This window comes from Mastigoproctus giganteus, chromosome 9 (genome assembly GCF_048544385.1).
Source record: "Mastigoproctus giganteus isolate SK-2022 chromosome 9, ASM4854438v1, whole genome shotgun sequence".
NCBI classification, from domain to species: domain Eukaryota; kingdom Metazoa; phylum Arthropoda; class Arachnida; order Uropygi; family Thelyphonidae; genus Mastigoproctus; species Mastigoproctus giganteus.
The window spans coordinates 102,335,722-102,348,676 of record NC_143583.1 but is presented as its reverse complement, the minus strand read 5'-3'; the positions used below and the strand labels follow the sequence as shown (position 1 = coordinate 102,348,676).

The 12,955-nt window shown below is 37.1% G+C and overlaps 1 protein-coding gene across 1 annotated transcript; it reads right to left on the bottom strand.

Moving 5' to 3' along the window:
- Nucleotides 1-226: 226 nt before the first annotated feature.
- On the bottom strand, nt 227-12,687 carry LOC150080599 (cilia- and flagella-associated protein 161-like). Its single transcript, XM_090380749.1, has 6 exons — nt 12,641-12,687; nt 10,878-11,080; nt 8,077-8,158; nt 6,136-6,294; nt 4,858-4,931; nt 227-497 (listed from the first exon to the last, which is right to left on the bottom strand). The coding sequence occupies exons 2-6, from the start codon at nt 11,027-11,029 to the stop codon at nt 227-229; spliced, it is 738 nt and encodes a 245-aa protein (XP_090236875.1). The 5' UTR covers nt 11,030-11,080; nt 12,641-12,687.
- Between the last annotated feature and the right edge of the window lie 268 nt (nt 12,688-12,955).

The following is a 12,955-nucleotide window of genomic DNA, read 5'->3' as shown; positions in this document are numbered from 1 at the left end:
AATAATTATTCATAACCGCAATTGGCGTTTGATAGTATTTATGAAAAGTTTTGAACAAGTAATCCGAAACAGATCTTTCGGCTGGTTTTAATTTCCTCAAAGAAGATATCACTGAATTAAATCTATCAAAACATGAATCAAATCCATTGTACCCAATGTTTACAGTAACAATTTTACAGCTTTACTTAAACTCTTCCGCTTGTAATGTGCCATTTCTACGTCCTCATTACTGGACAGGATTATCAGTAGGCTTTGAAGAGACAGGAACAGCTACTTCCATTGGTATACTTTCTGACTGCACTTCCACTGCTGTCGGAGGAATAATACCATAATTATGTGGATTGATTCGTTCCTGTCCTCTAAGCTTCAGAGCTGTGTCGTAAGTGATAGGATCAGCAAGTGGAGCTTTGAGTTCCCAAATATTGGGTGGCAGTTCTACCCTATACTGAGTAGCATAAGTATGAACCGACATTTCTTTCTCCACTCCAAACATAGACCTAAAACAATAAAGATAATTAATAAATAAATAAAATATTGTATCTGTGTTAATAATTTATCTATATCTGCATCAAAGTTTTGTTCCTAGAGCCAATGAAAGCCAAAATGAACAATTTAACATACTTTTCCACACACACACATGTGTGGGCATGGATGTGCTTACCAAGTTAATTTAGTTTACAATTCGATTTAAATAAAATTTATAGTATACTTGAAGGGCACTAGGTACCCTAATGAAGGTATATTTATTTCGACCTGTCTTTTAAAAACATGATGGCAACAAAATAAAAGTGCCACCCATTTAGAATTATTGTTTGTAATGTGATTGAAAACAAATTCACAGAACATGTAAAGAGTGAGCTCTTTCGCATCCTGAGAAAGTTATTTTTATTTCACTCTGCCACTTAAGCCACGATGACTGCCATCAAATTATAAGCATTGTGCCAATTAAGCAAATTTACAGAACATGGGGGGAGGGGAGATTTCTAGGGTACTGTGGTGGAAGTACGTGTACAGGATTATCCATTTAAAGCGAAACGCTATATGCGGTAGTTAAAATAAAACAAATTTTAAAATGTGTTTTTTTTTTTTTTTACAGAGGTATACCTTAATCGCAAGAAATATTGGTCAAGTCCACCTTGTGCACATAAACATGCATCTGTTTTATCACATTATACACCATTCGGCAAAATATCAGAAAGTGTATGTTTTGGATACCAACTTCACTGTTGGGTTTAGATTTCACAATGACTGGATTATTCATAACACCTTTTGATTTAACATTTTCCCCAAAAATAATCCAGAGGTGGCAAGCACAGAAGTGGAGGGCATAATCTTCTTGAAATAATACACTGATCAACCAATTCTACAAAAAGATTCATAGTCGAATTGAGCCTATGGTGTGGCCACATGTTTTTGGAACCAGCAATATCTTTATCTTCTTCCAACAGTCGGCGAGAGTAGCACAGTGGTTACAATCGCCGTCCTCCCCATATACTGGGTGGCAAAGGCCCGGGTTCGAATGCCATCAATGACGCGAGGAGTTTTTGTGGCCTTTTTTCACTCTGTGGCAGAGTTAATCGGTCTCAGGCGTGCATTGAAGGTTTTTCCTCCTGGAATCTCGGTTTTTTTTCGTTCAGTAAAACAGGCAAACGACAAGAGACACATGAAATTTATGGACATATTACGCATGGGCAGATGAATTAGTTCGCGGGCGGCTAACTCGTATGATGACAATTTTCTTTCAACAAGGCAACAAACTGTGTTTCAATCCTCTGGTATCGTTCAGCATTATTTTTCTTGAAAAACATTAGCCGAAGAATAGGTTTTCGTGATTTAAGACACACTCCACTTTTAACTGGGTGCGCAGGTTCTTCACAAATACAGTAGTATGGAGATTTATAGATCTAGGCAGCTGATTCCATTATGTGAAAAATCACGCAGCTAGCTGCAGGTTCGTATTCGTTCACCTTTGTCTGCTTTTAAATCGAGTGTTAATTTGATATGGGATTTTTCATATAGTCTCTTAATCAGTTGACCTTGGGCGATGGTTGCTTAGTTTTTCCTCGAACCCATAGGTGTAAAGTGTAAAGTGTGTTTAGGGTCAAACGGCACCAGGGGTTTCCCCCATCTCCGCGTTGCTTTCATTGTGAGTGAACCAGTTCGCTGGGAAATGCCAGAGATTTAAAAGTGTATGGATATTGTATATGTGTAATGTCATGTACCGTTGTTCATCTGGTCGTTTAGCCGCTGGACCCCTACTGAGGCCCAACGTTGCCCCACTTTCGCCCCGTGGAGGCAGACCAGGAAACACCAGTAGACTAAGATTTACTCTGGCAGGTCCTGCCGCTGAATTTCCTGAGATTTCGGCGGCTAGGACCTAAAAAAAAAAAAAAAAAAATATATATATATATAAAAATAAAAAATAAAAAAATAATAAAATAAAAAGAGGAAATGAAAGTTAAAAAATAAACTAAGATATATATATATATATATATTTTTTTTTTTTTTTTTTATTTTTATTTTTTTTTATTTTGGTAAATTCTATGGGGAATAACGCTAAATTTTTGAAACGCCGAGTGTATGGGCGAAAAACGTAATTTGGAGATGATTAAATCAATTCCGATGTGTAGGGCATTCGCTTGCCTATGTGCAGGTAGAGTGGGTGGGGAGACTGAAGTCTGGGGGGGAAAAGACAGAAGTATGGAGTCGAGAGAGGAGGCAACTCCAAGTCACAGTGGGGCATGCCCATGTGCCCCACCAGAAGGGAAAGTGGGAATGGTGAGAGGGGGATGAGACAGTAAGACCGTCTCCCCCCCACCGGGGATATGGGTATTAAAGATGAAGGAGGCTAGGGTGCCCTCTTCAATTCGCCAAATGGCGTTTGGCAGCTGTGCTGCGTTAAGTCTCTTTTCTTCAATATTGAGCCGGTTTCAGTCCAGTTGCTCATGGGGTAAGCTCCGTCCTTGTGTTTTTCACTCACTTGTCTCAAGGTTTTTCTCTGTAGTAACTCTGTTGGATAGTATTTTATGGTCTTGTACAGTTTAACTTGTGGTGATATTTCTTCAGACACGATTTATGGTAATTAGCAGTTTTCTCCTCTCGAAGAGGTCCTGCGCATATTGAGAAAGTGCTCTGTATTCCTCTTCTGTGTCAATGAAGTGGGATTCCAGTCCTTTCGGAAGGTAGTGTATCTTTGTGATCAGGATGCCTCTGAGATCTTCGTATTCTGGGCAGTCGTAGACCAAGTGGTTCCAGTTCTCGATCTCCCCACATGTGCAGTTGGGGTCCTCAACAAGGCAGAACCCGAGCAGCTTCTCCTTAAAGGGACCATGACCAGTAAGGAGCGAAGTCAAATGCTTCCCCGGAAAGTACCAGGCTGGTTGCTTGGGATATATTTTGCTGAGGTTGGGAAGGAATTTTCTTGTGATTTCTCCTTTTGTTGTATCGGTCCATCTTTGTTGCCACTCCCGAAGTAGGTAAGCCTGTAATCGGACTTTTTCTGTTTTTGTACTACTCGCTGGGTCAATTATGAAATCCTGGAAGGTGGCAGCAACCCCCCTGGCATGCAGGAAGAGCAAGCCAGCTTTTACAGTCTCCAAATCGAGGGGGAGCGCTCCAGCAAGCACCTGCAACGCTGGTGTGCTTACTGTTCTGCATGCTCGTATGGTTGTTAGTAAAATGGTCCTTTGTATCGTATCCAGAGTTCTCCTATTGACTGCAAGCGTCGTTTTGCTGTACCACACTGCAGCAGCATAAGTTATCGCAGGGATGAAGGTTGCCTTATAATACAACATTAGTGCTGTTTTTTTTAATCCCCAGTCTTTTCTCGTAACCCTCGCCACCAGTGCCGAGTAACGTCTTATCTTCGTCCTTATATATTGTAGGTGAGGTTGAAAGGATAAGTTTTTGTCTAGGATAACTCCTAGATATTTCATTTGGTTGGCAAGTTTAATGGTCACACCTTCTATTTTAATTTGGGGTGGGCGCCGTATTTGCAGGGTTCCTTTTAGTAGAATAGATGTGGTTTTCGTAGGTGAAATTTTTAACTGGTTTCTTGTAGCCCAATTTTGTATTTTCTGCAGAGCTTGGTTTGCGGTAGTTTCCAGTTGGGCTCTTGAGTCAGCCTCAATGGTAAGAATAAGGTCGTCTGCAAAGGCCTGGGCTCCGATCAGCCCCAGGTCCAGGTTCAGGAGCTCGTCGAGAACCATATTCCAAAGGAGTGGCCCCAAGACAGACCCCTGCGGGCAGCCCCTGTATACAGATCTTGTGACTTTTTGGTAGTTGGCATTTATTTCTACTTTCCTGCAAGATAGGTAGTCCTCCATTACCTTGTATAGGTTGATAGGGACTGCAGAACCCATAGGTCGCGGGTTCGAATCCCGCCTCGGGCTTGGATCTGAGTAAAATGCAAAAACTTTGGGAGGTGCATTATGGCTACAGAAGCCGATGCGCCAACAACTAACAAAAAAAAAAAAAAAAAAAATTTTTTCCTCACGGAAAGTTGGCTGCTCATTAATAAAAAAGGTAAACCGAAGAATACTGCACTTCATGCCAACACCTCGTGTCCTTAACTGCCTTGACGCTTAATCAAAAATAAACAGCCCCTGACTGACCTTCATTTCATTTTCATGCATTTCAAAAAATCCCTCGTGTGAATGTAAAAAATAAATATAAAACAAACGGCATAAGGAAAATACAGTAACTATAAATTAATACGTTGTCAAAATTTGTCGTTTATCATAAACTTCGAAACTATTGCTACTTTTTGTCAGAAACAGTGACCTATAGGTCCAGAAATTTGGCTTTATTAATTTTTTTCTTTGTGAGAGTCAATATGATCAGAAAATAAAAACATACCTGACATTTACATCGGGTTCAACAGACAGATTCTTTCCAGTGTATACATGTTGAATGACAAGCTCGGTGTTCACCTGTATTTCGGAAACAGAAACAGAAAAAAAAAAATAAATAAATAAAACGCCCAATTCCTAGACAAAGAGGCAAAACAGACTTAAAATTTTCAATGCATTTAAAACATGGAAAAAATAAAATACATTCAATCTAAACCATATACCACAAATCTCACAAATATTCTTGAAAATTAGACGTTTTAAACTGTACTTATTCACACTGGTGACACCTGTTCAAATCTCTGGTTTAAAATCGTAGTTTCACCTTCCCACCCCTCCCGTAGAAAAGTTCTGTCAATAATGTATGTGCAAAGATTTTGCCAGCAGACAGAAACAGGTAATTAGCCGGTTGTATAAGGCGATAGTTAGGCTACAAACTGAGTATTCCATATAGGTCTGGAAGCTGGCTGTTCCGAGGTTACATGCGAGGATGCAAGTTCACACATTGCAAGAGAAAGCCAGTACGCTGCCGCGAGAAGTGCACGGCCCATTATTAGCTACTGCTGTGTTATATCGGCTGCAATAAACCAATTACAGTACAATGAAGTTATAAATTCTTCTAGCTTCGGCCACGCAAGTGTATAAACAGACATTTACTTTTTATTTAAGGAAGGATATATCTATTGGAAAAGATGCAGAGAAAGACAATGAATTAGTGACGACAAAGATTAGACAAAGGGTACTCTTACCAAGAAAGACTTCAATCATACAAATTGCGGCAGAATCATACAAACATCTGCGCGGCAACCTAAGTGAAGTGCTTAAGGATTTAAATGGATCGAGTAAACTAAATGCTGATGGCAACTTTGCTCTTTCTCGGCCAACCACATAAGATGTAAATTTAAACTGAAAAAGAATGATTGTAGGTGAGATGAGAAAATTTTCTTTTGGTCAGCAGGTAATTGATTGCTGAAACAAACTTCGATCTGGTGTTGTGGAAGTGATTAGGTTGAACAAACATTCGTATGCAATACGCGTGTTTCAAAGCTCTCACGGCGTGCATGTTCTCTTGGTCCTTGGGAAAATTTCAGGTCCAGTTACGATTTCACAGCTCTCGTTCCCTCTCCCTCCCTACAAAAACTGGCATAAATGAAAGTATGTTTTCTCATTAATAGAGAAGAAAAATAGGGATGAAAAACACGATTATTACACTAACCGCGTTTGTTTTTTAAGAATAGTTTTGCTGAGCAACATATTTTGTTTTGAGATAAGAAAATATTCTTACGGGAACGCCCTCGCCTTCCATTTCCATCCGAAACCGTGGATTTTTAAACAATGCTCTCCATAACGTTTGAGGAGTTGCTTCTGACTGCAACAGGACTTCCTGATGTTTTGACCTTCTTGCATATTTATGAACAGTATGATGATCTGAGTGCAGTTTTAGCTGTAAAAAAAAGATAATATCAATTAAAATCAAATTTTATATATGGATAAGCTTTTCAAAAAATAACCACGATACACTTTAACAAACTTCATAAAAATTGAACCAAACAGGTTCAATTTTTATGAAGTATGTTAAAGAAATTTTTTAAAGAAATTTTGTGAAATGGCTGCCGTATCATATCCTAATGTTGTTGTTGTTTAATATTTGCACTCAGTTAACTAAGTGTAGTTTACATATCAGTGTATGCGTCTGTAAATCGCGTGTATTTTATGGTTGCTTTGCCTACTTTTCTGGATGAAAGTTTCGAATTGTCAAAAGGAAAAAAAAGAAAAAAAGTTCAATCCTCACCTGAGACCAAAACTATAATATAAAATATATCACAATATGGGGAAAAAAAAAAAAAAAGCAGCACATAACAGTTCCACACATCTCGACGAGATCAAGGCCTTTCTCACACCGTGTGGCAAGGACTCGTGTTAAAATGGCGTATGACTGCACAATTCAATACCCATAATTAGAATATTATACAATGATCAAAGGTAAATAGATCTGTGTTTGGAAGCGTAAGAGTTTAAGTAATTTTTTGTTTTTCTCAAGCTATACTAAACACGATTCTTAAACATTTTAATGATGAACAGATATTTTTAGGATTGCATTTTTATTGTGAACCAGTGGAATTGCAGATCCCGCATTGCGGGAGGGAGTGTGTCAAGAGAAACTCTGTACAGTTTTATAATATCATAAAATTATTTAAAAAAAAAAGTCATAATTATTTTAAATATAAAATTAAGTGAAATAATAATGAAGTAAATATAAAATGAAATTAATTTTTTTTCCTATTATATTTAAGGAGGGTTCCTCTGGGCAGTGTTTTTGGGAGTTTAAATTAACTCTAGTTCGCGTTAATCTATTGTGCACAACTATAAGTTAAAAACTGCAGTGAATTATCTCAGAAGTACTGCTATAAATGGTGTTAAATAGAAATAAATAAGAAACAAGAGTAATATAAAATCCACAGAATACAGAATAAATTATGGAAGTAGACGTTTTAAAATGTATAATAATTCAGTTTTGCTACTGAAGATAGATTTGGTGATTTTCAAATCTCTCCAAAGGAAAAAAAAAAAAAAAACTTTGTATGAACCCAACGGTAGAGTCAAGCGTTATTTCTTCTATTTGTATTATTTGGAATGTTCTGTAAAACACAGAAAATTCCAAAACATCACAACGGGGAATGCTTGTAAAAGAACATTCCTTTTGATCGATCCCTACCCACCTCAGAATTAGTACATATAATCAGGGCTGGATTTTGGTGTTCGCAGGCCCTAGGCACTTTTATTCAGAAATGTGCTAAAATAGAGGTGGGGGAGGGGGTAAAATGTTTCTTCTATTTTAACACTAACTGCGAATCGCGTCAATTAACGTGACTCAGTTTCAACAATAAATGATAAATCACCTCAAATGACGCAGCCACGATGGTGACGACTTCGATTTTTCTAGTTTCGAGAACAAACGCTAGATGGCGTATGCGTATTGAATTGAAGCTCCTAGAGTCGAATGGGCACATGTTTTCTCAGCTCGTTTTTCGTTAGTCACAGTGAAAAGAGTGAAGCGTTTTTTTTTTTTTTTTTACTCTTAACCTTCCTTCGTAGGCCCGAAAAATTTCGTAGGCACTGTGCCTATGGGAAATACAGCCCTGCATATAATATGGAAAAATTATTACAAGTTATGAAATGTAGTGAAAGAAAACATTTACAATTAGATACAAGAAATTGTACTTACATCTCCTACTCCGTCTACAGTACACAGAATGAACGGTTCACCATACATCAGAGGTAAAGTCATAGAAAATCGTTTGTCGATCCTGAAATAAAAGGAAAATTTTAGAAACTAGCTTAAACTTTTACCTTCAATAATTCAGTTGAAAAAATTCTGCCTTGGTTGTTCATTGAACAACCAAGGCAGAATTTTTTGGGATCGGAGAATTCATTGAACAACCAAGGCAGCATTTTTTAATAATGCATAATTATGAAGCAAAAATATTGTACTTGTATAAATTAGCAGATAATTATTGTTTTAGTGCTTCAGGAAAATCGACAGAAGTACATAATAGTAAGAGTTCTTTTCCACTTAAATTAATAATTATATCTAAAAACTTTCTTCTTGCATTCTAATCAGTATATGGGGGATTTTTTGTTAAACAATAAAAATTAGTTCGAAATTTATTCATTCCAATAAACAAATCTGCTTTGCGAATTCTTTGCTCTCAGAGTCATTCCTTTCGTTACAAAAAGGAATGACTCTGGGATCGGAGAATTCGAGTTTAGATGTCAAGTGGGGGAAACACGTCTTCAAGATTAAAAAAAAAAAAAAAAACTTGAAGCTGTGGCCCTAACTTAACTAACAAAGTGCAGTCAAGTTAGTTTTCAAATATTGCCTAATGATAGAAAACTTTTAATTAAACTTTATTACAAGAATGGCGATAGTGTTATTACAGTCCTCAAAGACAGAAAAATTACTCAAAGCCTCCTTGTTCAAGGACCTTGTTAAATATTGTAAGGTGTTTCGAAGAAGGCTAGTTTACTGCTTGGCCTAGAAGTTGTCGTCCGTCAGCATCACAAGAAGTGTGATTCAAAGAACCAACAAGGTTCAGCAACAATCTCTTTCAAATTTGAAGGACACAGTCCGTTGGTGGGGGCGAGGGGTAGTGAACATCCCATCGAAAATTTTGAAGACAGCTGTAGAGAACAGAACGCCTTGATTGCTTATTAGAAAATATTCAGTACTGTAATGGTGGACGTGGATATTTTATCGTCAATAAAAATTACTGAAAAATTTATCTTTGTGTGTTATTTTTCTAAATTAATCATTTAGCGCCCCCTGCTGGTCAAATTTCGAACATTTTTATTGTTTAAAAAAAACTTCCACATATACTAATTACAATGCTAAAAACTGTTTTTTGATATGGCCTTTTCGAGTGTGAAAGGACTTTGTAGCCACTTTATCGTTATATATATATATATATAATGATAGCCTGAATACTTTTAATCTATCTATTAATATATCATAGCGTAATGGAAAATTTCATTCTACATTTGCGCACTAACATTAAATGGACAACGTTAGGAACTTTATATTGTCGCTTATGAACATATAAATGCATTTTCATATAAATTTCTGTTTTACCCTCTGTGCTATTGGGGCCCCAATGCTACGAGAGTGCTGACATCTCAAAAACACAAAATTGTTCGCAAAGAGGAATTGAAAAAAGAAAGCAAAGTTTAACAGTTTTATTCATTCCACAGGAACATTGTTCTATTACAATTGCAACTTCAGCCTTTTATTGCTCTGGCTCAGTATCGATTTGCTACTGAGCGAGATTGCTAGCACTGGGTAAGCAATAAGTTTTTGTTTTGTTTTTTTTCGTTTTTTTTCTGGGTCTTCGAGAAAAGTTATTTTCTGAGCTGTTTTTTTTTTGGGGGGGGGGGCAGTATCATTGATTGGGGCCCAATGTTTCGGGAGTGCTGACATCTATAGGCATTGCTTTCTGTAAATGTGGGATTTTGTCTTATCTTTTTCTAAGGCAGTACGAGGAGCTGTGGCCCGTCCTCAAAAGGCATGGGTGGTTGTGGAAAGCAGCTTTTCTGTTGATCGCTGCTTCCTGGTAGCAAAGGTCAGAACCAACACTTTACACATTTCTGGCTCTTTTACAGAGCTTAGTATCAGCACAGAAAACCACGAAGAAGTTTAAATAAAGTTCAGGAGCCGTCCTACAAAAGATACATTACACCTCCATTTCTATACATAAATGGAGATGAGCTAGGGGAGCAGCTATACATAATAGAAAACTCTCAAGTTAAGATTGGTGCCAATAATTTCATAGCACAACCTTCTTAGAAATGTGGTCTTGGCGCATTATAGCCTTAGTAGCTAATGCGCCAATAAAACCAAACCAAACCAAACCAAACCAAATCTTAGAAATGACGAATTTATAATTTCTGTTTTACCCTCTGTGCTATTGTAAACGTCTCGATTCCATTCTGGGAATATCAACTATGAAATTGATTGATCTTTATTAATATTTATGGTTTCCGATTGGACAACTGCAGCCAAATGCACAGAAAGTAGGTACTCAGGTACATTATTTAAGGGTCACTCTCATAACTTAAAAAAGAAAAGTCTCTCTCCAAGTACAAAGAATCACTCTTAAAAATTTCCCGTCTGAAGCTATAATTTTCGTAAGAGAGGATTGGAATTAGCACAGCGGCAACTACAATCATGAAGTGCCAGTATGGTATGCCCCTAAATTGCGTGCATTAACGATTTTATTCATGATTTATTGTAAATTCTTCCGACATGATGGTCGTGCCGGAGTATAAACAAGAACTATTTAATCTCATACATCTGAAGGATCCTAAGAAGTGGGTAGACCGTGAGGCCTCGGTGGGGGCCTTTGGTTCCATTCCCTTGCCGTTTTCAACCCTAAGACACAACAGGCACAAATGGTCACTGTAATACAAATGCAATAAAAATTATACTGTCTGAATAAAAAACCATGCTATGAATAATAGAAGATTTCTAACCTTTTCACTACAAAAGCCGTCCTTCCACATGGGTTGTTGTATTTTGTTGCTACAACACTGCAAGGAGACTTGAACTTGTCTATGATCGGATCACTAACTTCAGGAAGGGAGGGATGGGCTGCCAAGTAAAGATCTAGTGACGATTTTAGCATCACAACGTCGCCATCGTGGATATAGCCATCATGATTACGTGTTAACTCCACCTGGTAGAAATAATTTATCAAGTTATTTCCATGAAACCTCTACAAATATATTGTTATTAAAATGCACTATTTTAAACCATCTTTACAATTACAATATTAAAAAAAAAATTAGTGTTAAATTTTTAGTGTTAATTGTTAGTTTAGTGTTAAACAAGTATCAAATATTTTGAATATTGTAATTGTACTAAGTTAGATTAAAACAGTACCTTTTAATATTAACCAACGGCGTTTCTTCTCGAATTGAAACTGCAGTTTTTTGGGATATTCTTGAACCCAGCTAAATCTGCATACATAGTTTTCTCTCTCACGCAATCTTCATTTATCTTGAAATTCATCCTACAGGAATAATGATACTATTCGCCAAAATCTACAATACCTCATAATTGGCCCCAGGTGCTAGGTGATCGTGAAGTTTTCTGTATGAAAATTGTAAACTGCGTTCTTCAGGAGTGCTACGAAGTGCTTGACACTTTCTTTGATTAGAATTCACAAAGGATCCCATTGGCATCGTTCTACCTCTATGGTTAGCGGGCATCACCTGTCTGGCCAAAGAGCTTATAAGATTCTGTAGAGGAGGCAAGAAAAGTATATATGTATATTGGAATTTAAATGAAGCAAATGTTATGGCTTTAACATCTAAGATGACTGTGTGTGTGTGTGTGTGTGTGTGACAGAGAGAGAGAGAGAGAGAGAGAGAGAGAGAGAGAGAGAGAGAGAGAGAGAGAGAGAGAGAGAGAGAGAGAGAGAGAGAGAGAGCCTGCACTCACTCAGTAAAGCACAGCGACATGGAATTCAGCATTTCAACAATAGTGTATCGTCCACTTCTCTATGCTGCAGAGATTTTGGCATCTGCATCTCCTTCTACAACCAAACCAGTGTTCTCATCTGAGTATTGGCTTCTTATTAATGAAAGGAGGCTCGTCACAACAGTCAAACTCATGATCGGTCTCATCTCCTTCCCCTCCTTCTGGGATAACTGTGCATTAAGGATCCCAGTGGTACGTCTACGAGCAACTGTCCAATTATTCCCTCAGTAAAGATGCCTTCACCTGTCGGACCGATTTCTTCCTCAGGAGATGCTATCTCGAGTCCAGGACTTAGATGTCGACTTAAACAAGTTCTGTCAAGATCGACAATATAGGAAAATAATACTCAGTGGGGGGTGGCCAAGGCTACTACTATTATATTCTTAATCCAACCAACTATGTATATAATTATGCACTTCAATATATATCCTTATAGTATGTATTTTTGAAACAAATGGCTTGTACACTCACTTAATGTTCTTTATATGTAGTATACTCAAGTCATTTCTCCATTTTCCTGTACTTTATTTCGCTTATTTATTATTTTATTATTTATTTATTTATGTATTTTTTAGATTATTAAGGTAATAATGTCTCTGTAGTACATTGTTAACCCCTGGCCAATGCCGTGACGAACTGTTGCAATTACTATTATGTAAATTATTATTCTAGGCGTTGCAATAAAAAATTAATAGCACAAAAAGACAATACTTATTAACTTATACTTAGAGTGAAAGAAGGACAAGAATTTTACCTCTGACAAAGCCACATTATACAGATTATTGGTCCTTTGGATTCTCAAGATATTCTCATTTTTCTTTTCTAGAAAGGAAGTGAGTTGGTCCTAGAAAAACCAATCAAGATCTGTAAATACTTACAGATTTACAATTTAGAAAAGAAACATAACAACTGTGTTAAGCCTACTACTATATTAATTCACTTAAATGAATTTCCTTTCTTTTGGAAGGTCACTTCCAAAATCCTGAATGCCTTTTAGTGAAACAACTGCACACTATTTTTATTACAATTTCATTATTTAACCCCTCAAAGATAACACAATGGCTAATCG

What these genes read in the sequence shown, in the direction of transcription:
- LOC150080599 (XM_090380749.1), bottom strand. Translation starts at nt 11,029, where the DNA reads ATGCTAAAATCGTCACTAGATCTTTACTTGGCAGCCCATCCCTCCCTT. An exon ending in ACGGCTTTTGTAGTGAAAAG is followed by an intron (nt 8,159 to 10,877) that starts GTTAGAAATCTT and finishes CTTTTATTTCAG; the next exon opens with GATCGACAAACGATTTTCTA. An exon ending in CTGTAGACGGAGTAGGAGAT is followed by an intron (nt 6,295 to 8,076) that starts GTAAGTACAATT and finishes TTTTTTTTACAG; the next exon opens with CTAAAACTGCACTCAGATCA.